This window comes from Uloborus diversus, chromosome 9, assembly GCF_026930045.1.
Source record: "Uloborus diversus isolate 005 chromosome 9, Udiv.v.3.1, whole genome shotgun sequence".
Taxonomy (NCBI): domain Eukaryota; kingdom Metazoa; phylum Arthropoda; class Arachnida; order Araneae; family Uloboridae; genus Uloborus; species Uloborus diversus.
This window is the reverse complement of record NC_072739.1, coordinates 89494608-89517285: the sequence shown is the minus strand read 5'-3', so window position 1 is coordinate 89517285 and position 22678 is coordinate 89494608. Positions and strand designations below refer to the sequence as shown.

General features: G+C 32.3%; 2 protein-coding genes across 2 annotated transcripts in view; one reads left to right on the top strand and one right to left on the bottom strand.

Moving 5' to 3' along the window:
• LOC129229585 (OTU domain-containing protein 7B-like) overlaps positions 1–11043 on the bottom strand; it is a 44725-nt gene extending 33682 nt beyond the window's left edge. The window contains exon 1 of the mRNA XM_054863922.1: positions 10971–11043. Coding sequence (XP_054719897.1) covers positions 10971–11043 — 73 coding nt within the window. The remainder of the gene's footprint in view (positions 1–10970) is intronic.
• Positions 11044–14357: 3314 nt separating this feature from the next.
• LOC129230076 (peroxisomal membrane protein 11B-like) lies at positions 14358–21500 on the top strand. The gene is made up of 3 exons (XM_054864467.1): positions 14358–14479; positions 15495–15610; positions 20891–21500. Exons 1-3 carry the CDS (start codon positions 14424–14426, stop codon positions 21430–21432), a joined length of 714 nt encoding a protein of 237 aa, XP_054720442.1. The 5' UTR covers positions 14358–14423; the 3' UTR covers positions 21433–21500.
• The last annotated feature ends 1178 nt before the right edge of the window (positions 21501–22678 follow it).

Sequence of the window (22678 nt, the reverse complement as noted above, 5' to 3'; positions counted from 1 at the left end):
TGAGTATGTGTTTGTATATATGTGTGTATGGTGGTGTTTGTATATGTGTGTGTATGTGTTTGTGTGTGCGTGTGTGTTGGTGCGTGTATGTATGCGTGTGTGTGTGTAGGGTATGGACGCAACCTGGAGACGGTTTTCGCAGGAGGAGCAGCATCGTGAGGCCGGCCGCCGCGACGTGTGGTGCTGGCAGAGGGTGGCGCCGCGCCGGTGGGAAAAATGATAGCACGCCAAAAACAGTCAAATAAAAGCAATAAGCAATCGTGATTGCTCAAAAAAAAAAAAAAAACGTTTTTTAGAAACTCGAAATTTTTGTTGGGAAACGTTGCCCCTGTACCCAACACCCCACATGTACCACAAAAACATTTATTCAAATTTAAAAACATTTAGATATGCCACACTTGACCTAAAATTTATAATTTTATTTTAAAAATTGATTTTTTTTTTCAGTTATCTTTTAAAAAATTACATATAAATTTAAATAGAATATCAAGTTCAAAAATTAATAACGAACACATTTAAAGATCAACAATTGCAAACGAATAATAAAAAAATAATACATTTTAAATGAAAAATTTAACTCAACCTGGAAAAAAAAGATCTTTGAGTACTATGTGGGAGACTTAAAAATTGCAGGAAAACAAACATTTCTATTTAACGCTAATTACCTACTTTTCTACTTCACTGTTTATATTTTTCAGCTTGATAATTTCGTAAAATCTTACATTTCTGAAAATATGTATCACAAACTTAATTTTTTGAAGAAAATTATAAATGTTAGGCACGTGTTGGATATCTAAATGGTTTTCAATTTGAATAAATGTTTTTGTGGTGCATATGTGGGTATAGGAGCAACGTTTTATCAACAGAAATTTTGAGTTTCTAAAAAAACATTTTATTTCAATTTGGCCTAGCATTACACAAGTGCTGATTCACACTTTCAGACATAATTGGCACTTGCTGCCGTTGTCCAAATCATATGATTATTTTTGGATGTAAAAGGATAAAATATAAGAGAGTGTGCGACTTGAAAAATCAATTTTCGATTTTTTTTTTTTGGGGGGGGGGGGGATCCTGATACACACACACACCGTAAGAGAATTGAACAAAAATATTGATAAATTAGCTCATCAGTAGACATTAAGAAAAATGTCCGTTATCATACTCTCACACACTGTAATGCTCGTACTTATTGTAAGTCCTCCAGAACAGTTCAATTTCATCCTTTTCTATAACATCTTAAGTAGCTTCTTTTTATTTGGTGAATACTGTCAAAAATTTACGACTCGATAAAATATTTTTGTTTTTTAATCTTCGGTCAGTTCATATAAAATTCACCAAATTTTCAACTCGCGAAATCACCGATATCTTTATTTTCGCGAAAATAAGTGCTTTTTGCAATATGAATATTGGTGAAATATCAAAATTACAACGGTAAAAAAACTAATGGCGTCAAACAGATAGAATGTATGGCGTCAAAATGAAATGCCTGAGGTCAGCTCGTATTTTTACGAGTCTTATTTCTCATTGCATCCGCTGATGTACTTGTGTAAAATTTGAGCCAATCAAATTCGTTTGAACCTTTGTTTTTGTTTTCAGTTTATTTAAAAGTATTTTCCAGAAATCGCTACAAACTACTATTTTTTTGTAGTTAACTACTCACTACACTACTTTTTTAAAAAAGTAGTGCGCTACACTACAAACTAATAAAAAATGTAGTTACTACAGTAGCGTCGCTACTTGTAGCGCGCTACTTCCAACCACTGCTTAAAATGAAACATTGCACAATGTTTTAAGTTTCACAATGACGAGAGAGGTGATGTAATCATTGCATAATGGCTACATCAGTGTGAAAATAAACTAGTAAAAGAAATATTTGCAGTTTACTTCCTTATTTAAATATTGACACAGACAATAAGAGCAACTTTGGTGTTGCTTCAAAGCTCAAAGAACGGTCTCATAAGCAATTTTTGATATACAGGGTGGTTATAAAATAACGTGAATGTTCAGAGCCGTTTAGCGAGCAAAATAGTGGATGAAACATTGCCAAATTTCATGGGTATACACAGTAGACCATGGGATTTTGATTTCTGAAATAAAAACAATTAGTAACAAAAATCACTGCCAGGGGAAATTTTGGCATTGAAAAGGTGTACTACTGTGACTATTGAAGGATTAAATGCTAACTGATAAAATATGCATCAATTTTATTCACAAAATATGATTTTTACCAACAAGTGAGGTAACATTATTCTAGTTTTGAAAGTTGAGCTATCGGGAACATGTCGCAGATATACAACGCCATTAAGAAATCCCCATGATTAAAAATCACAAGGTGAAAGATTAGGTGACCACGGTCTCCATACCATAGGAAATGCATGACTAATAAAACTGCTATCAAAGAAATGTTGCCGCCATACACTCAGTACCTAAAGCGCAATATGGGGTGGTGCACCATCTTACATGAATATTATTCAGAAAGTAATCCTTGCTCTCTCTGCTGCACCAAAATTTCTTCCTGACGACTTTTGGTAAAATTCTTCTTGTTACAAATTGAAATTTCTTGTTTTTATTGAACCTCATTTATAAGCAACAATCATTTGTAACAAAAAACTTGATGTCTGCTTTTAATTAGCATTTTTTGGCATTTAGTTCTTCAGTATTCACAAGTAATACACTTCTGCAGCGGCAAAATTCCCCCTGGTGATGACTTTTGGTACTATTTTTTTATTGTCGAAATCAAAATCCCATGGCCTGCTATGTACGCCCATGAAATTTGTCGATGTTTCGTCCATTACTTCACTTGCTAGAGAGCTCTGAATACCTCACGTTATTTTATAACCACCCTATACTACCTGCATTGGTCTATCTAGAAAATAACAATCATTTCAAGTGATGCATGCTCAACAATTAGGGTAAAATAAAAGAATAAAAACATAGTGCAAAATTTCCTGGGAAAGAATTACCAGGGTTCCCAAAAATTACCATTAAAATTTGATCATCATTCCCTAAAAATTAACATTCGAATGACATAGCTTCATAAATAAAGTTAACAATCCCTTAAAAATCCTCAATGTCTAAATGAATAAGGAGAAGTATAGCTATAAGGGTCATTGGAATAATGGCAAGAGTTCCAAAATAGTGTCAACAAGCATAATAAGTCGTCGTTAGAATTAGGACAACATTCCCCAAAAATCGTAAGTTTAATTCCAACATTAGTTCTTAAAAAATTCTTACTTGAGGGAGGACAAGTCTTTAAAAACTCCCATTAGAATGAGAACAAGAAAACTTTTTATTGGAAAATGAAATATACTTCCTAAAATTCCACATTAGAAAAAGGACATCAGTTTCTAAAACTCTCTGACTGAACAAGGGTTGGTTTTCAAATAACGTCAACAATCCCTCTGAAAATATCTGTTTGGATGAGGAAGAAGAATGAAAAGATCTTTTTAGAATGAAAAAAATAATAAAATCTAAATCACTTTTGAACCCCATCAAAATTGGAACAAAAGGCTTAACAAAACATCTTTTTGAAAAGAGTTCAATATTCACTATAGTCCCCACTAGAAGAATGATGTTCTTCAAAATCCAAATCTGCATCAGCAATTTTCAAATAAGGTTAACGGCAAATCTAAAAATTCCGATTAGATTAATTAAATGCAACAGTAATAAAAGTCTCCACTAATCGCACTAAAATCCTTGATTTTCTTCTGTCAGCAGTGCAAAACTAAATTGATAAATAGTGGGAAAAAAAAATTAATATGAGAAAATTTTTAAATTTCCCCATTACAGGAAAAGCCTCAAAGACAAAGCTAGAATTTTATGTTTACTCTCAAGCAAAAAAAGGGCAACAGATATTTATTAAGCTATTTCTTTTCAATGATTTTCTTATGCTCATCATCTTAGTTTGAACAAACGATAAATATTCAATATTAAATTGGTTTTCCTCAACTTAAAAATGCTTATAACTATTTTCCTGGTGAATTTAGTATCCTTCGTATTTTTGAATTATAGGAAGGAAAACTTCTAAGTGTGTATTTTCTAAGGGTTTCCTGGTGAAACTAAAATTGATACGAGAATATAAAATTGAGTAGGTAGAAGAAGCATTTTAGAGTTCTAAAATCAAAATCTGAACAGTCCGTTTTTTTTTTTTTTTTTGGCATCAACCTTCTTTGAGCAAGTAATGACAAAACTGAATCGGCCGCCTGTTTCTGCTTAGGTTCACATTTTATCCAAATTTTATTGAAAATGCAACGTGCTGACTAGGACGAGCATAGCTGGGTTGGGAGCCTGTTGTTGGTTGTCACATTTGTAGTTGTTTTACTTTTTGAGATATAGCACTTGCAATGAATAAGAAAGAAAGTTTGATGGTACCATCCTTTGATGAGCTATTGGAACAAAATTGAATGAGCTTTTGTACCCTCTAAAATCTACTAATCAATAAATTTTGGTGTGATTTTGTTCATTACTTCTCAAAAAATAGCAGTCACAAGTAATGGGGAAAAAACGTTTAAACACACCAGAAAGCTTTACAGCACAGAGAGAGGCAATAACACCCAGGTTCTCTCTCTGGTGAGATTCATACTTACAACCTCATACATTTGAAGTGAAGCCTCTACCCAGGGGGGGGGGGGCTTTCAACATTTCATTTGGGGGGGGTCGAGTTTCTTAAAAATGAGTTACCTCAGTGAGGGGCAAAACACATTTTGGTCAGCAGGAAGGGATCATATTATTGAAAATAAATAGGCTTAATATTATTGAAAATTTGAGTTTAAGAACAGTTTAAACTTTTATGACAAAATTTATTTATTTCAATATAAGTTATCATTCTCTAAAATATCTTGATACTACACATTTTACCTTTTTATTTCTTAGTAAAGTTTTAATTAATGATTTTTAGAATTCGGAAGAACACGAAATCTTGTTACTAATCCATCAATGCCCAGTGTCATGCTTTTTTGCTAGTTCAGCTAAAGGTGAAAGCTTTTTTTTTTTGCTCATTGTGCTTCAAAAATAATTATCTAACCTCCTAACGTATGAAAAGGACAATTCTATGCTAACCCAGCTAATTGAACAGTTAAAAAATAATTGAAGTAACAAAGTTATACAAGAAAACATTTCACATTATGCTCTTCAAAATCACCCAAGAAAAAAAATTTTATCAACAAATCGTGTGTTCATTTCATTTAAAACTGAATCTTATTTTATACAAAATAATAAATCAATGTTATGACTTAACATCATCATAAAGATTGATATCGCATCTTCTAAATTCATTTTTTTTCCTTTGCGCCTTGCACCAGTTGTAAACTAAAGCTTGAACAGTGTACGAAAATTAAGGGTAGCGGATTGAAGATGTTTTGATAGAGCAAAGCATTGTGCAAAAACTCCCTACAACACACACAAAGCAAATACAAATTCGAACACAGTCCTTCCTGCATGTTAAACAGCATCAGACTTTTCACCCATTATAAGTTTTTTTCCCAATAATTCTTTCAGGCATCAAATCACTACCCTGAAATTTTAAGAAGGGTATTTATGATTTTAAGATTTGAAGACTATCTTGTGTCACTCCAAGATTGAATAATTAAATAGCCCCAGAAAAAGAAAAGGTTTGTTAATGTGCAATATATATATATATATATATATATATGTTTTTTTTTTAAAGCATATTTTTAAGAAGTTTCTATGAAAGCATGTTATGCATTGACTAGCTGAAATATGTTTCTAGCAGAAAAAAGTGTCTGAACACATTATTAAATTAACATGCATTGAAAATATATAAGTAATAATGAATTCAAAATAGCAAGGAATTTTCTTGTGAAAATCATGCAGCCACACCACTGCATGGGACTCTCATATTGGATGCGCCACCGTTATGCTAAGGACACAAGTACGAAATATTTAGCCTATATGAGAAGATCACTTCTTTAGTTAAAATAAAACATAATTCTGCATTAGTGTTTTCTGTTCGGAAAAGGTCAGCATTGGCAAATACTTTGCATGAACTTCCAACCCATTGTTCAAATAGCCGAAAACACTTGTGCCCATGTCTTGAGCTCTTCGAGATAACTTTTGCCTTTGTGCTATCACATATCACTAGAAAAGAATTTACTTTGAAGTCGTTCCTGGTTGAAAACTTGTGACCTGCTTTTTTGTTTTTATCGAAAAAAGTTTCTGTTTAGATGTCTGCAAGTTTGCACATCTACCTCACTAAATGATAACCCTGAAATATCAGTTTTTTTTTCCACTTTTTCGCATTCTTTTTGAAAATTAATAATGAAATTTTCTAACAATTTCCTTAAGGTGGACCCCTTCAAGGGTTTGCACTCTATTGATTGTAGTGATTTGCTAACAGTATTTATTCTTTGCAAAATAGTGATCCACAGTCGTAAGGACGGTTTCATATTTTCCATCTTCTCAAAAAGTGTCACCTCTAGCATTGTAACTTTTCATGTCACTCAATACAAAATCAAATCTGTGTCGGGAAATAAGACTCAGAAAATCGCTATGACATTTGGGTTAGAGCACCCAAATTCAAAACATAGATATATTTTCCATAATACCATGGTTTGAGAAAAATTGCGCTCAAAAGCAAGTCTACCTATTGCATTAATATTTCATTAATGACATGTTATACTGCCATGAATTAAGTAAAGGGCTGTATCTGCAGAAATGAGTTTTTGCGATATTTGAAGAAACACGTTTTGGACTCCATACCATGGGTGCCACTCTAAAAATTGGCCAGGACTGAAAAGCGTGTCGCTCCATTTTGCGACACCAAAATGTTAGTGCTTAGTTTGTTTGAAGTTTAAGACATATATATAATGCTAATTTTTGATGTTGTAACTATATAGTAAAACCAAATTGTGTAAGATTAAGCAAAAATTAAAACCTAAATAAAAGAAATAACATATCATTGTCTAAGATTTTTAGGAGGTAAAAGTAGAAAAAAGAAATAATAATAAAATACAATAAAAAAAACTTATTATTTGCTACCGCAGAAAAAAAAGCTTCAGATTGTATAGTTCATGTTAAATAAATAGTTCATACAAAAAATAGTAATTAAAAAAAAATTCAGGTATGAGATTCTTGGCTATAAGATGCATTGTGATAAAAACTTTAACCAAATTTTCCAGATTAATATAAGAATGATTGAAATTAACAGATTGAGTAACTTATTTAGTTAACAGGTTATCTTTTGAACTTTAGCAGAAGGGCCAGTTCTTTTTGTCCTCAGAAGAATAAGACTTTTTTTGAGGCATAAAGTGAGAGATTCAAAAGTGAAAGATTTGTTTCATCTATAAAAATCATTTTGAACTTGGGAAAAAAAACAATAAGAAAAAGATAAGCACATTTATTTATATAAAATTCGCCTTTTAGTTCAAATCAATGTTTCATTAGCGAAAATCATCGTACCAAACATGAAACTCTTTTTTCAGCGGAGAAAGCACGTTTCCAATTTCATTTTCGCTATCGCTTGAGAGAGAAAATAAACGTTCTTTCACAGACTTCCCTTCACTTTACTTCAGACCCGCTGATCCGAGTAAACTTGGAAGCGGAGTGACACTCGCTCCTCCAACGATTTGGCAAGCTTAAAGCCTCCATCCTGGCATCAAAGATGGAGGGACTTCAAAATGTAGTCGCAAAAAGAGGGGAAAAACAGTTGTTTTTCCTTTTTTTAAGATGAAAAAGATTTTTCAAATCTGATTTTTTTTAAACAAAAAAAAAATCGATGGTCAAAATTTTTGAAAAGACGGAATTCCGTTTTTTCGCACTTTATTTTCAAAGGAAATCGAACTAGCAGGCTTGTACAATAAAGAAACCAATTTGGGGGGGGGGGGGGGGTAGGCTAAACAAGATCTCATGGGCCTATTGATGGTTCATCAGATCCCGGCTGTAAAAACTCTGTAGTTTAGTTTTAGTTGGTTTTTTTTTTTTTTTTTTGACCAATGTAATCGAGCTTTAGATTTCAGTCGAACTTTGGGGCCCTACGGCATTGTAATTCAAAATGCTGGTGAAAAAAATTGGTGGCCCCTAAGCCGGGCCTCATGGATCTATTGGTGAATCAATCCCTGTTCATAAAAAAACTGGCTCGTTCTCAGTTGGTAAAATCTAAAACCAAAGTATTCAAGCTTTAGATTATTACCGAACTTTGGGGTTCTATGGCATCATACTTCCAAATAGAGGCGAAACAAATTTGGGAGAGCCCTAAACCAGGCCTCATGAGCCTATTGGTATATATCAGTCCCTGGCTGTAAAAAAAACTGTTGGTTTATCTATCTCTTGTTTTAGATTCAAGTCGAACTTCAGGGCTCTACCCCATCATGAGGCTGTGTAGTCTGCTTACCGTTAGATCTGCCACTGTATCTTATAGGGTCTGGTGGGGGAAAGTGGTCATACGTCAAATAGATGGCTATAGTTTGGAAATAAATGTTCGAATGAATGTGAAAATTTTATTTTAGAGTAGAGCAGTTAGAAACTACATTTTGAATACAAAATTTTATGAATGGCAAAATTTTATTTGGTAAAAAAAAAATATTTTGCGTGAATATGAAAAAATTTAAAACCTAAACACCTATTTTAAATTCCTTGGGAAATTTTGATTGTTAGAATTAGGAACAAATTGACTGTACAGGAAGCTTCCTCCATGTCTCAAGAACTCTTACGCATTAGCAGTTAGCTGAATCTATTTCAGATAATTTTTTAGAACAACTTAAGTAAGATGGGGTAAAGTGGTCATAGTATTAGGCTTAACGAATATTGTTCTTCTAATGTCACTTAATCTTTAAGTATAAGGCAGATACAAATTAAATATTAATTTTACTTAATATGTATTGTTTTTACAGTAAACGGGGTTAAATATACGAGTATATGCCTATACATAAGCATATATACTCGTGTAGGCACATACATAGACGTATTCACATAAATGCGCCAATAAATACGTATATGGGTATCTGCAAGAATTTCTTATCCATACAGCTATACATTCTACTATACACCTATATGCTCGCTTATGCTGGTATATATAAGAACACTTATATACTCAGGTAGACACGTATATACACGTACGTGCTCAAGTAAACACTTACATACAAGCATAAGAAATACAAGTATACGGGGTGAGTTTAAACTCTTGAGCAAATTATTAAAAGGTGTTAGAGGGGAGGATAAGAAGTAAGAATCATAAGGAACATATGGTCACAAACACAATGCTGACGCACTACATGCACGCAAAACGAGAAATTGATGGATGCAAAAAAAAGTCACAAATTTATTACACAAAGACAGTTTTACACAACATTTTAGGTCTTAAGAAAGTTTTAAAGCGATTGATGAAATTTGCGGAATTTAGCTGTAATACATGCGTCGCATTCAGAGATCACTCTCTGTTGGAAACCGAGACTTTTGAAAAACTTGCATCTGCCGCTGCGCCTTTGTTGTGATGCGTGTATGAGAGCTACTACAGGCCTTAACTTTTCACAACTGCTCTAAATATTTCTTAAAAAGTAAAATGTTAGGTAAAATCATTTTTGTGCAACAAATTTGTGCCCTGCTTTGCATCCATCAGTTTCTGGCTTTGTGTGCATGTAGGGCGTCCGTGATTATAACTTCCAAATGATTCTTTGCTTCTTATCCTCCCCTCTCACACCCTTTTGATTTTTGCCCAAGATCTTAGATTCACTCTGTAGGCCGACATGTATATAAGCGTATATTATCGTGTATACATACGTGTACTGGTGTATACATGTAAATGTACATGTATACGTTTATACAAGTATATAATCATGTTTACACGTATATATGCGTATATATTTGTGATTCCATATCATATATACGTAAGTAGACACGTACAAAGATGCACTGGATGTATCCATGAATTAACTTGTATATACCCGCATATGTATGTACACTTATATATGCGTATATACGTCTACTATACAAATATATACTTAAGTATGCATGTATTTTCTAGAGATACAAGTGCATACGCGCATATGATGTACGTTTATATGCGTATATACTCGTATATACACGTGACATGTGTATACACGTTACACGTATATACACGTGACGCGTATAAACTCCTCTAGATAATCAGGTATACATGCTTATATACTCATATATATGCTTATATACTTGTATATACACGTATATACTTGAGTAGGCACGTGCATGCATGTATCTGAGGTATACATGTATCTACTCATATAGGAACATGTTTAATCGTGTATAACACGACACGTATATATTCGCGTATACACGCATGTATTTGTAAATATACTTATAACTATAAAAACAACCGAAATATACAAATATTAGGGTTATTTATAATGGTTTTGCATCTATTTTTAACTATGACCACTTTACCCCATGCTATGACCACTTTCCCCCACCCCATGGGGTAAAGTGGTCATAAAAACATAGGGAAAAGAAAGTGCTATAAAACTACTAAAATCAATATTTTTCTTCCTAAAATTCAAGGTACCGTGTTCTTCAATAATGCAATGTAAAATAACAACAAAAAAAGTTGAAGTGTTTAAAGAATTTGTTGTATTTATTATCCACCAAAGTTGAAAACCTACGATTTTATGACCACTTTACCCCACCAGACCCTACATTTTTTTTCTGTAGTCCTTAGAGGTGGGGCTGCTTGCGTTTTTTCTTCTCAACATTGCCTTTTATTTTCACAATGCTCGATTCTTATAGATATAAAGCTGTTTCTTTCATCAAACGAGTGAAATATCTAACTTGGACCGCCACTGATTAGCGCAAAAATGAATTGATTCAATTCAAGTTTAAAATAAAGTACAATTTCAGGCTTCGCGCATTTGTCAATGACCCATTCCCATTGTGAGCATTTTTTCCAGACATTGTCCGGTTTCAGAATTGGGTTCTAACACATATATCTATCTATATGTATGTATATATATATATAGAGAGAGAGAGAGAGTAGAGAGAGAAAGTACCTTCTAAAAGATCCCTAGCCAAGCCTGGATCTGCCTTTGTGCGAGTAATAAATTCTGACAATATAGTATCCATTTCCTTTCACATTCTATTTACAGCCATCTCAGTTGACCATGCTCTGCATAATTTTAAATAATTGCAGAAAATAAAACAAATGTCCCAAACAATAATGTAAAGATCTGGAAAAAGCATAAGAATATCATATAAACAAATTTACTATTATAAAATAAATTCAATTATAAAACATGTTCTAAATCTACAATTGGATGTCATTAGTAAAACCTGTTAGATTTAGCAGGTACTTTTACAATTCTGGTGCATAAGAAAAATATTGTTTTGAGCGCATGTGAAAATATATGTAGTGCTACAATATGTTCACAGTGAATGCTTTATATCAGATTAAATTTATAAAAAGCTACACATAAATTTATTTGTAAACAGTAACTGTTAGTGAGGGAAAACAGTGCAAAGTGCCCAGTTATCGCAGCATTTAAAGTTAACTCAAAATAATAATAATGAAATCTACACAGTTTATAGAAAAAAATTAGATTTTTCTTATTCTTGACAGGGTTTGAAAATATGATATTTTTGAAAGTATCGAAAATATATGATATTTTGATATTTATCTGATATTTTCAATCAGCACAAACTAAAAAGTCTTCAAAATAATAAATGCATTCTCAAATCACTCTTTATTTTCTTACATCATTATTACAATCTGTAGACTTAAAATTAAAGCTTTTTTCATCATTCATATCTAATATTTCAGTTTACATTTTTATCAATTTTAATGCAGTTAAATTATTATCAGCTGTTTTACTCATTTTTGTTGTATGACTCAGAGTGTTGTATGACTCAGAAATAAAAATATGCATTATTTGATGCACAATCATAAGACAGTTTTTTTCTTCTGACCTATGTTTAATAATCAACATTAATTACTAAATTAGGCACTTTTAGTATGAATTAAATTGTTACATTATTAATAATTTTACGAATATAAAATAAAAAAGGAATATTATATTACTTTTTCAGATTAAGGATATATTAATACATTATAAAAATATAGTACATAACTTTTTGGTTACTTTTAATAATAGACAATATTACTATGTTAATATAACTTTTATAATGAAAATACTGTAGTAGAAAAAATAAATATCGAAAATATCAAAATATCATGATATTTTCAAAATAAATATCGGATATATATCGTGGCACATATCATGATATATATCGTCAAACCCTGATTCTTGATGGATGCAAATTACACTTGAACTCTCATGTAATGAGCCCTGATTTAACGAGAACCAGTATTTAATGAGGAAATCAGGAATATTTGGCTACAAATCGCACTTAACGAGCAAATACCACAATTATTGTGATTTTTAACACTTCTGTCAACTTCCAGCTCAGCTTATCCTTCCTTGAAAAAAATCCTGTAACATTTTGAAGTCAACCAAACATTATTGCTGAGTTATTCTGAGAACAAGTCATGACGGCCCATTTTTTTAATTTGTGGAGTAGACAAAGTGTGTGCTTAATAACGTTGGATTACTGACTTTTTAGACAAAGTGTGTTAGACAAATTACATAATTGTTGAAGCCAATGTAATCACTCCAAGAAATACCTCCAAGGATAATGTTGCTCAAATTGGAGCTAATGCAGATGAAAAAAAAAAAAAAAAAAAACAATGAAAAATATGTCTACTATAAATAGACAAATTTAAACAACCTTCAACATAAGGATGCAAATGACGATGTTTTTGGGGCCACAAATATGAGCCTCAAAAACAATAATGCTACAAAAAGACAATAAGACATATCTAAGAAAATTAACCAACTTTTTAGTACTGTAGAGAAATTTTAAAAGAAAAAAATAAAATAGAACCTAGTATGAATTTTTATGATTATCTGCATTAACTTATTGTTTACAAGAACTTGGTTACAATGAACAAATATTGCAATTGTTTCTTGTTCTATGCAAGTGTGAATGTATTAACCAAAACTTATTATTGAAATCCGAGATTTAAAGCACAAAAGTGCTGCTTTATTGTTTGATTTAATGTAGAATGAGCCTTTAATACAGTTTTTGAATGAAAACTAAAAATTCTAATTTTTTCTGGAGGATTAGGAAATTCAGAATATTGACACTTAATGGGTAGATTGCTTTTATCTCTTTCCATTTATCTACATTTTTTAAAGAAATAAACATTAGGGTTCTGAAGTGTCGCATGTTTAATTACTGACAATTTGTAATTTAATGATGCTTCATGCTTGATCAATCATAATAACAAAAATGTAAATCAAGACGACTCATTAGAACGGGAAACATAGTTGTCAGTAGCCTTTTGAAGTGTTTTGAGATCCTGAAATATCTTTTACACAATTAACAGGAGATGATTTAAATGTTTCAAAAAATTGCTTCCATGTGTATGTTAAACAAAACCTCTTAAATTTTATCAAGTGCATGACACAGTATTTTAATTTATTAAAACAAATGTAAAAAGTAACAGAAGAAAATAAGAGACTGTAACACTGGTGTTTATTTCTGGGGTTAACTCTATTTAGAGTTAGATGTTAAAAATCATAAAACGGGCCGTTTTCAAAATTCAAAATGGATATTTCACAAGTACACGAATAAAAATCTGTTTTTGATTTGAATTTATAAAACCTTAATATCAATTCTATGTCGAAATTTAAAGAACCCTCATCAAATGTAAGGTGAAAAAGCTTGAAGGGCATTTTTTCTCCCAACCTTCGCCGGTAAAATACCGTAGAAGAAAACATTGCTCGGCATTTATTTTTGAAGAAAACAGATATGATTCTTCAAAAGAAGCGGATTACGTTTAAATATTCAAAACGAAGAACAATTTTTGTTGCATATCGATGTAGCATTTCAAATACACTCTTAAAGGATTTATCAACGGATGTGCATCGTCGTTATTAATAAAACGAATCAATAAGTAACGAAATTAAAATGCTTAAAATTTTGAAGTGTACCTAGTCTTTACTTCATACTTTTTACGGATACATTGAAACCGTTCTCACTCTCCAAGAATACAAATACTAACTTATTAATCAACACAAAATTGTCGTCTTCTCCGAGCATCCATTTAAACAATCAGTAGTCGGTTGCCAAACAAGTTAAATTAATTATGAAGCTTTTACATCCAAATAATGGCAATAACATACCAATGTTATAAATATTTCATATCCAGCTTCAAAAAACATCTTTATGGACAGATTTTTATTATAGACTGATTACACACAGCATATTGGTCTTGAATTTATGAATTTTCAATTTGAAATCATTTAAGCCTTAATCGATAAAATGACAATCATCATCGCGGAAAAGAAGGCGTGACTTTCCGAATCGGAATGTTTTGATAGGAAATGTAGGAAAAATCAAAACTCCGATGACTCTTTTAGTAAAAATCTAGCTGAATTGTAGAAATGGATAAAGTTATTAAACTTAATAATCAGACATCTGGTCGTGATAAATTGTTTAGGTAATTTTATTGCAGTTGTTTGTCTCAGTTTTTACAATATTATATTGGTTGTATTGTTTTATTTATAAAATGTTCCTCGCGGAAAATTGCTAAGAAAGGATTCTTAAATATCATGTGTTGTAATAATTTTCCTCTTAAAACCGTCATACGACTACATAAACGTTTACACTCGCATATGTATTCAATGTGCGAGGCTTTCTCTATTTCGTAACTGCTTTGCCTCTAAATAATCCACTGCTTTTATTTCAGATTTAACAGTAGAAAGTGCTATTGATCGAAAAATACTTTTAACTCTGATAAATAAGAATACAGAAAACAAGGACAGTGGTACAAGCTCTCTTGCTTAATGATAAGGAAGAGGAAGCTTTTATTGTTCCAACTTGTGTATTTCAATTATATATTTTAAAATGTGGTTTTCTATCTACAAAACTAGCTCAGAATATCTAACTATTTCTTCATCCGTAGAGATAATTAATTATCTATTACAAATTGTATACTTCTTTGCCTGGTTACTTTTTTATATTTTTATTATCATTTTTATTTTATTTATAGTGAATTCAAACAGGGCCGGATTTGGAAGTGTGGAGGCCCTGGGGCAATGAAGGAGTGAAGGCCCCAATCAGGGTTTGAAAAGATCATTATATTTTCGAAAATATCCGATACTTTGCTATATATCCGAATATTTTGATACATATGTATATATCCGATATTTTCGACCGGTGAAAGTTAGGATATTTTGTAAAAATTTTATTGTGGGGGCCCCTTTGTTGTGCAGTCCCCAGGACAGTAGACCCGCCTGCCCTCCCCTAAATCCGGATCTGAATTCAAAGCTTAAAAAATAGACTATCTTAATATCAGTTGCTTCAAAGAAGTTTTATTGTGTTATTAGTATCTCTAGAAATGAGAAAAATCTAAATCTTGTATGGTCTAAACTCCCAACAACTGGATTTTCAAAGTTGTACTGTATATAAAGATATGGAAATAAATATTTATCATTTTTTGCTTTTCATTTCAGACTTTTCCAGTACAGTAGCAAAATTATATGGGCCAGTTTGGAGAATAAGAAAAAAGACAAAGATATTATAAATAAACTCAAAACATTAGAGTCTTCTTTAAGTACAGCAAGAAAACGTAAGTATATAATCTATTAACAGGGACGTGTCGAGACTTTCACCTTTGGGGGAAGGGGGTTCAGAATTCTCAAATTGCCTACTTTGATGATAAAACTTGCCAAATTCACCTACACATACATCACGTTCATTTTAGAAAATGATCAGACTACCCCCTCCCTCCAACGGCGCTTTTTTGTTTCTCAGTAAGGGTAGATAAGACAGTAGTTGGTCCAGTGCTGTCCCATGAACATTTAGTGTCTCTTTAAATTCTGCTGCTATGCCTATTTTACACAAATGCCGACTTGAGCAAATTTATGCTTCAGGGCTGCAGAGTCAGACTGATTTTGAGGTAAAGTTGTTAGAGTTCGGAGCCAAAGGTTTAAACTTTCAAGAATCTCAGTCAGTAATTTTCCTTCTAAATCAGCAATTCTGCCAGTGCTTGCAAAGTCGAAGTCAGACTAATTTCGGCAGGGACCGATTTACACACTTGTGTGCCCCGGAGTACTGACAAATATGGTGCCCCGCCCCCCCCCCCCCCAAAAAAAAAAAAAATATGAAGGTAATTTTTGGATATTATTTTGATAGAAAGAAAACTCTAAAATAAATTCCTGATTTTCATGTAAGAAAATTTTTTACAGTCGCAGATGGAGAAACTATGATGGTTAAGGTAAATAATAATGTGCTTTCTGCGTTCCTTCATTTTCTCCTTTGTTTTCTTGTAGCAAATTCATCTATAATGTCCTTATAACCAAGTTTTGCGATCAAACTTTCTTCTATTGATAATAGAGCTAATGAAGATAATTTACTATCAGAAATGAGAGTATGCGAAGGACACTTAGTTCTCTTCAATAGAGAAAATGATCGTTCTCCATTACCAGTGGAGATTGGCAAAGTCAAAAACAATTTCAGGGCTGTATCTATGTTGGCAAAAGTATCCATTTACCAAGTTTAAGGGGTTTTTTTAACTTTTCGGCGACTGAACTTTCTTTAAGATGGCTGAACTAATATGTATAAATTCATCAGGAAAAGATTCCTCCAAATCACAGGAGTAAGATTTTTGAAGATCTTGCTTGTTGAATTCAAAGCAGGGAAATTTCTTTAATATGCCATCATAGGCTGACATTCTGAATTTTAGTTTTGTAATCAAATTATAACAGATTACATAAAAAACAGGAAACCTTGAAACTTTGCTTAGAGTCTAATATTACTTCTTCACAATATCCATCATAAAACTGTTATGGAGTTTTTTTTCTGTCTTTTTGCACTCTGTCTTTTTGATCAAAAAAAAAAAAAAGATGACAGAAATTTGGTGCACCGGGCCCCGAATACCCCGCCGTAAATCAGTCCCTGAATTTCGGCATAAAGGAATCAGAGTCGAAGGCTCTAAAAATCCGAGAGTTGGAGTCGAAGGTTCTGAGGAACTAATGTCATATATCCCACCCTTAGCAACTTTTTCCTGTTGGCGCCAAGAAAACGATGTATGATGACATATGTCATACGTCGTTCTTAGCGATGCTTTCTTAGGGCCAGCAGGACAAATTCAGATGAAAAACATGATCAAAGGACTTCAGAACACTATATGTATAAAAACAACATAAAACCACAACAAAAAAACATCGCGAATATACGCTTAAAAAACAGCAAAAACTAGAAAGTTTTTGTATAGAAAGAAAAACGGAACTGATGTGATATACCCCACCCTTGGCGACTTTTTCCTGTTGGCGCCAAGAAAGCGTCGCCAAGAAAACGATGTATGACGACATATGTCATACATCGTTCTTAGCGATGCTTTTCTAGCGCCAACAGGAAAAAATCAGATAAAAAAACATGATCAAAGCACTTCAGAACACAATATATATAAAAACAACATAAAAGCACAACAAAAAACATCACGATTATATGCTTCAAAAATGTACAGAGCCGGGGTTTTTTGTAAACATATTAAAATACAATGAAATAAATTATTGTATTAATTACAAGTCGAAATTAATGCATTAATTTTTTTTTTTTCATCATTTCTCCGGGATGCGAGCCCTCGGTCTCATAGTACTTTCGTAATGAGACCTCGGCTCGCCAGCCCTGCCTCGGTCTCATTACGAAAGTACTATGAGACCTCTGGCTCGCCAGGACCTCGCTCCGCTCGGTCCGTTATCCCTCCGACTGTTAATATACATTACAGTCGGAGTATGGTCACAGGTATGTATATTTTCATGGAGACACCCAAGGGTTGCTCCTTCCGTTCAGTGTACAATAATGACACAGTTTTAAGTGTGAAATATGCACCATTATTGTGCAGATTTATTAATAAAATTCAGCATTTTTAAGAGTACAACCGACAGAACTTTCAATTGTTAACATAAAATTCAGTACCTAAAGGAGGCACGTTAATAGAATGTCTAAATAATTCGTGGCATTGATAAGAATTAACTTTTAGAACAAAATAACCGTACTATTTCTGTAAAATTAATTTACATACAGTAAAAAATAAAGTTAAAAACTACAAGAACCCCTCAAGGATTTGTAAAAACAAAGAATTTTGGAAGTGAGAGGTTTTTTTTTTTTGAATTCTAAAATAAAGAACTTACCTTTTTATATGGTATAAATATTCACACTCAGTCTAAAACAATATATCATATGACAATGGCACGTTACAGATACACACCACGTTGGAGTTAACTTTTGATTAACCTTCAAGTTTGAAGAAACTGGCATTTTCTAATGTTTTTATTTCAAAACACAACTACTGAATCTAAACTAACACAAAATAAGCATTCCTGTAAGGTATATTGCACAAAACAACACGTACCTCTTCTGCGTAAAACCAAGTAAAGAACCCAAGGACACAAGTTCGAACAAGTTTGCCTTCGCGTTGCCAACCACAGGTTAGTTTCACCAGGGATGCCATGCTTAAAAATTTATCGCCTCATTGGCGAGAAAAATATTTCAATTTTGTGCAAAAAATCGGATGTCGCCAAATGGGGGGGGGGGGGGGTATATCACATCTGTACCAGAAAAACTACTAAAAAGTATTTAAAATACTTAAATTATCAAATTACTACTACAGCTCACCAATGAAATATGTACCAATAGAAATAAAAGTTATTTTCTAACATGCATTTCATCGAACAAAAACTTTTCTCGTACTCTGCTAAGAGAGCAAAGCAATCAAATTAAAAGTCTATTCTTTTTAAAGCGGAAAACATCCCCAAAATCAATAACTATTTCAGCCAAAAAAACGCTTAGTTACTCAAATTTCGATGTATGAAAAGTAGAAATGTCTCAACAGAACATCCCAAAAATAAACAATACAAAAATACCATACATTAATTTGCTGCCTAGACATGCTTTCAAAATACCTATTATATTTTACATAAAGTAACACCTTCATATTTTTGTAAAATGCTAGAGTCAAGTTATTTTCAGAAATTCAGTACCTAAAGGAGGCACGTTTATAGAGTATGTCTAAATAATTCGTGGCATCGATAAGAATTAACTTTTAGAATAAAATAACCGTAATATTTTTGTAAAAATAATTTACATACAGTAAAAATAATGTTAAAAACTACAAGAAACCCTTAAGATTTTGTAAAAACAAAGAATTTCGGAAGTGAGAATTTTCTTTAAAAAAAAGAACTTACCTTTTTATGGTATAAGTCCTCACACTCAGTCTAAAACAAAACAACATATGACAATGGCACTTTACAGATACACACCAAGTTGGAGTTTACGTTTAGTTAACGTTCAAGTTTGAAGAAACTGGCATTTTCTAACATTTATTCATCAAAAGACAACTACTAAATTTAAACTAACACAAAATAAGCTTTCCTGTAAGGTATATTGCAGGAAAAAACCAGAATATCTCCTACATGAAACTGATAACAAATAAACAAGTTTGAACAGATCTAAGATTGCCTTCGGGTTGCCAAACACAGATTAGTTTCGGCAGGGATGCCATGCTTAAAAAATTATCGCCTCATAGGCGAGAAAAATATTTCAATTTTGTGCAAAAAATCAGATGTCGCCAAATGGCGGTATATCACATCTGTACCGGTTTTAAAACTGCCAGAGTCAGTCATTTTCCCTTTGACTCCTCAGCCCTAGTATATTTTACGTTCATTTTTTAACTCTGAATTTTTTTCTCTTCCAAAAGTCGATGTACAGGATAAAATATCCAATTTTGCCGACTGATCTGTTCAAAATGCCGACTGTCAAAAATCTCCGGGGCCTGTCACACCCCATGCATCCCCCTCTTGCCACATCCCTGCTTGTTAATGGGACCCCAAATATTGTCTATTACAATAAGTTATTGCAGCTACAGTCGAGTGCAATTCTGAAATTCAGAACTGTACTCCAAAAACTTAAAATTCCCAGATGTAAAAAAGTTAAGTTTTAGAACGTTTATGAGTTTTCCTTGTAATAATTATGCTGTAAGTCTTGCATCTTAGCAAAAATACAAGGTTCAAACTTCAAAGTTGGGGATGAACTTATGTGCAAGGCAATATTTCACAAAAAATTTCCCCTACATTATTTAAAAATCTGAACATTTAATAAAATCTGACTTTATAACTATAGATAAGGCAGAGTTTCCAACTGCTCTGTATTTTGAGGAGTTACTCCGCAAAAATTGAGAGGCTCCACAAGAAAGTTATTTTGCTCCACATTTCTCACCAGAGGGTTTTCAAGCTGTTTTTTTTCTATGCAATAGCTAAAAATGATTGTCAAAGCTCAAAAACAATTTTAGATAAATTCGAGAAAATAGAGAAAAATTAAAACCACTTATAAGTGGTTTTAATTTTTTTATTGAAATTTCTACAAAATATCGAGCTGCTCCTCAAAATTTCAAAATACTCCTCAAAATCATCACAGATACTCCTCAAATTCTTTCTCTGAGGTTGACAACTCCGGATTAGGTATAAATTAGGTTTTTACAGATTTATCCTAGTCCAAAAAACGATTAAAAAAAATACCTATGTAACCATGTTGTTTTACATTCAAAGTCATTACAGTTTCATTGACATCTATTGGTAATTCCTATCGTAAATTGAGGTTAAATATTTTGGTGTTGCGGAAAAAAAAAGTGCAGATAATCCGCACCCCCAAATTTTACACTTTTTAAACCGATAAAGTGCAGGAAATTACAGCATTAATGTTCAGTGTTTCAATAATTTGTTCACCCCAAACAGAATAGATTTTGCAAAAACATTGCTCTGTTATTATTCATTTATTTGTTTTTTACTTTGCTTTGACTTTTGTGTTTGATGTTGAATAGCGAAAGTAATTTAGTTTTCTTCTATTTCAGTGTTCAGATTTGGCCGAAGTGCAGACACTTTATATTCTGCTCTTAGTAGTCTTCATTTAGATGATCCTCATTTGCGGTTTTCTATAACATTTTCTAGAATAAACATGGCACTGTACTTATTTTCTGACCATATTATATGGCTGGGAAGAACTGGACTTTTAAACATTGACAAAGACAAATGGTCAAAGTTGAGTTATCAATTATGGTTATATTATCTAACTATGAACTTATATAGAGATATTTATGAAATAAGTTCTATTGTGAATAGATGGAACAGTGGGGACCTAAATACGGAGCTTCAATGTGGTAAAAAGAAGCCAAGTAATTCTCTTATATATAAACTTAACATGTTGTGTAAGTTGCTGAAATTACGTAAAGATTTAGCTCTAGATAGCATTAAGAATGCTTGTGATGTATGTCTACCCCTTGCTCAGCTGGGATACTTAAAAATTTCTCCGCGTGCAATTGGAGTGCTTGGAACTATTTCATCTTTAGCTGGTATACTGCCCTTATTAGACCCTTCATACAAAATGTCTCCATAGTTTTACTACAAGTTAAAATAGGAGCTACGTTAATATCAGAAGCAGTTTTTAACATTTTAAGTTTTTAACACCCCCCCCCCCTAATTTGCAGATTGAACTGAAGAGATTCTGTTAATAGATGATGGAAGTTAAATTTCCATGTTTCATTGAAGTTGCCATTTTTTTCTTATGTTTGTTATTTATATTGATCTGATTTTTTGTTGGTTTTGAATTGCAGAAGTCAAGTTTTATTTGTTTATGTATTGTTGTATTATTTTAAGTAGCTACTGTTTAAAGCACCGTTTGTCAACCTTTTCCGACCCCTTGAGTGATAAAAATTTGAGGAAAGATTTCAAAGACCAATGAGGGGTATTTTCAAAAAGAAAACTTGACTATAGTTGGGGCAAACCTAACCTGGCAGCATTGTAATGATTTGATCAGGCTTTGCATAGCCTTCACAGTGCTGCTAGGTTAGATTTGCCCTAACTCTAGGTGTTAAGGAACTGTTAAAAAACTTAATTGTAAGATTTAATTATGATTTATTTGCAATAATGTTGAAATGTAATGATAATTACTGTAGTTATATATAAGCAAATAAACATTTCCAAAGAGCACAAATTATGAAAAGTAATCACAAAATTAATGTAAAAAATCACATAGAATGTTATTGCTACTAAGTTTTGAACAAGGAAAATTTTATAACTCATACATGGGCAAGTCTCCTAAGACAGGTCAAATTTTTCCATGCACCAGGCCCAGCACACTAAACCTGCGGTTGAGAATATTTGGGTTAGAGGGAATACATCCTTAAGGGCCCAATGACCTAAGAAATTGAAAAAAAAAAAAAACTTCAATAAGACTTGTTTTTGTAGCAAATAATACACTGCAAGCCTCAGATGAGTAGCCCTACAGATTTTGTTGCAGGGGGGCCCAAAATTTATAGATCTGGGTCTAAGCATTTGTATGACTTATTTTACAAATAATACAGCTCATTTAGTTTAAAATTGGTTTATTTTTATTGTTATATTGTTCAAGATAAATTTTCATTACAAAATTAGTCACACAAAAATTCTAGCATTTTATTCTTTAACATAAGTTACAAAATTCATTCAATTACTCTATTTTCTTTTTATTATTTTTACTTTTGCGTTCCTACTCAATTGGTAAATAATTTAAAAAGTTTAATGGATACTTTTGGGATGGGTTTAAGTTGACATGAATGATTGAGTATGTTCAAATAGAGCTCACCGATGACTAACTAGGCATG

Excerpts from the sequence above, each read along its gene's own strand:
- LOC129230076 (XM_054864467.1), top strand. The coding sequence starts at position 14,424 with ATGGATAAAGTTATTAAACTTAATAATCAGACATCTGGTCGTGATAAA. Across the intron at positions 14,480-15,494 it reads GGTCGTGATAAATTGTTTAG|ACTTTTCCAGTACAGTAGCA; the intron begins GTAATTTTATTG and ends TTTTCATTTCAG. Across the intron at positions 15,611-20,890 it reads TTTAAGTACAGCAAGAAAAC|TGTTCAGATTTGGCCGAAGT; the intron begins GTAAGTATATAA and ends CTTCTATTTCAG.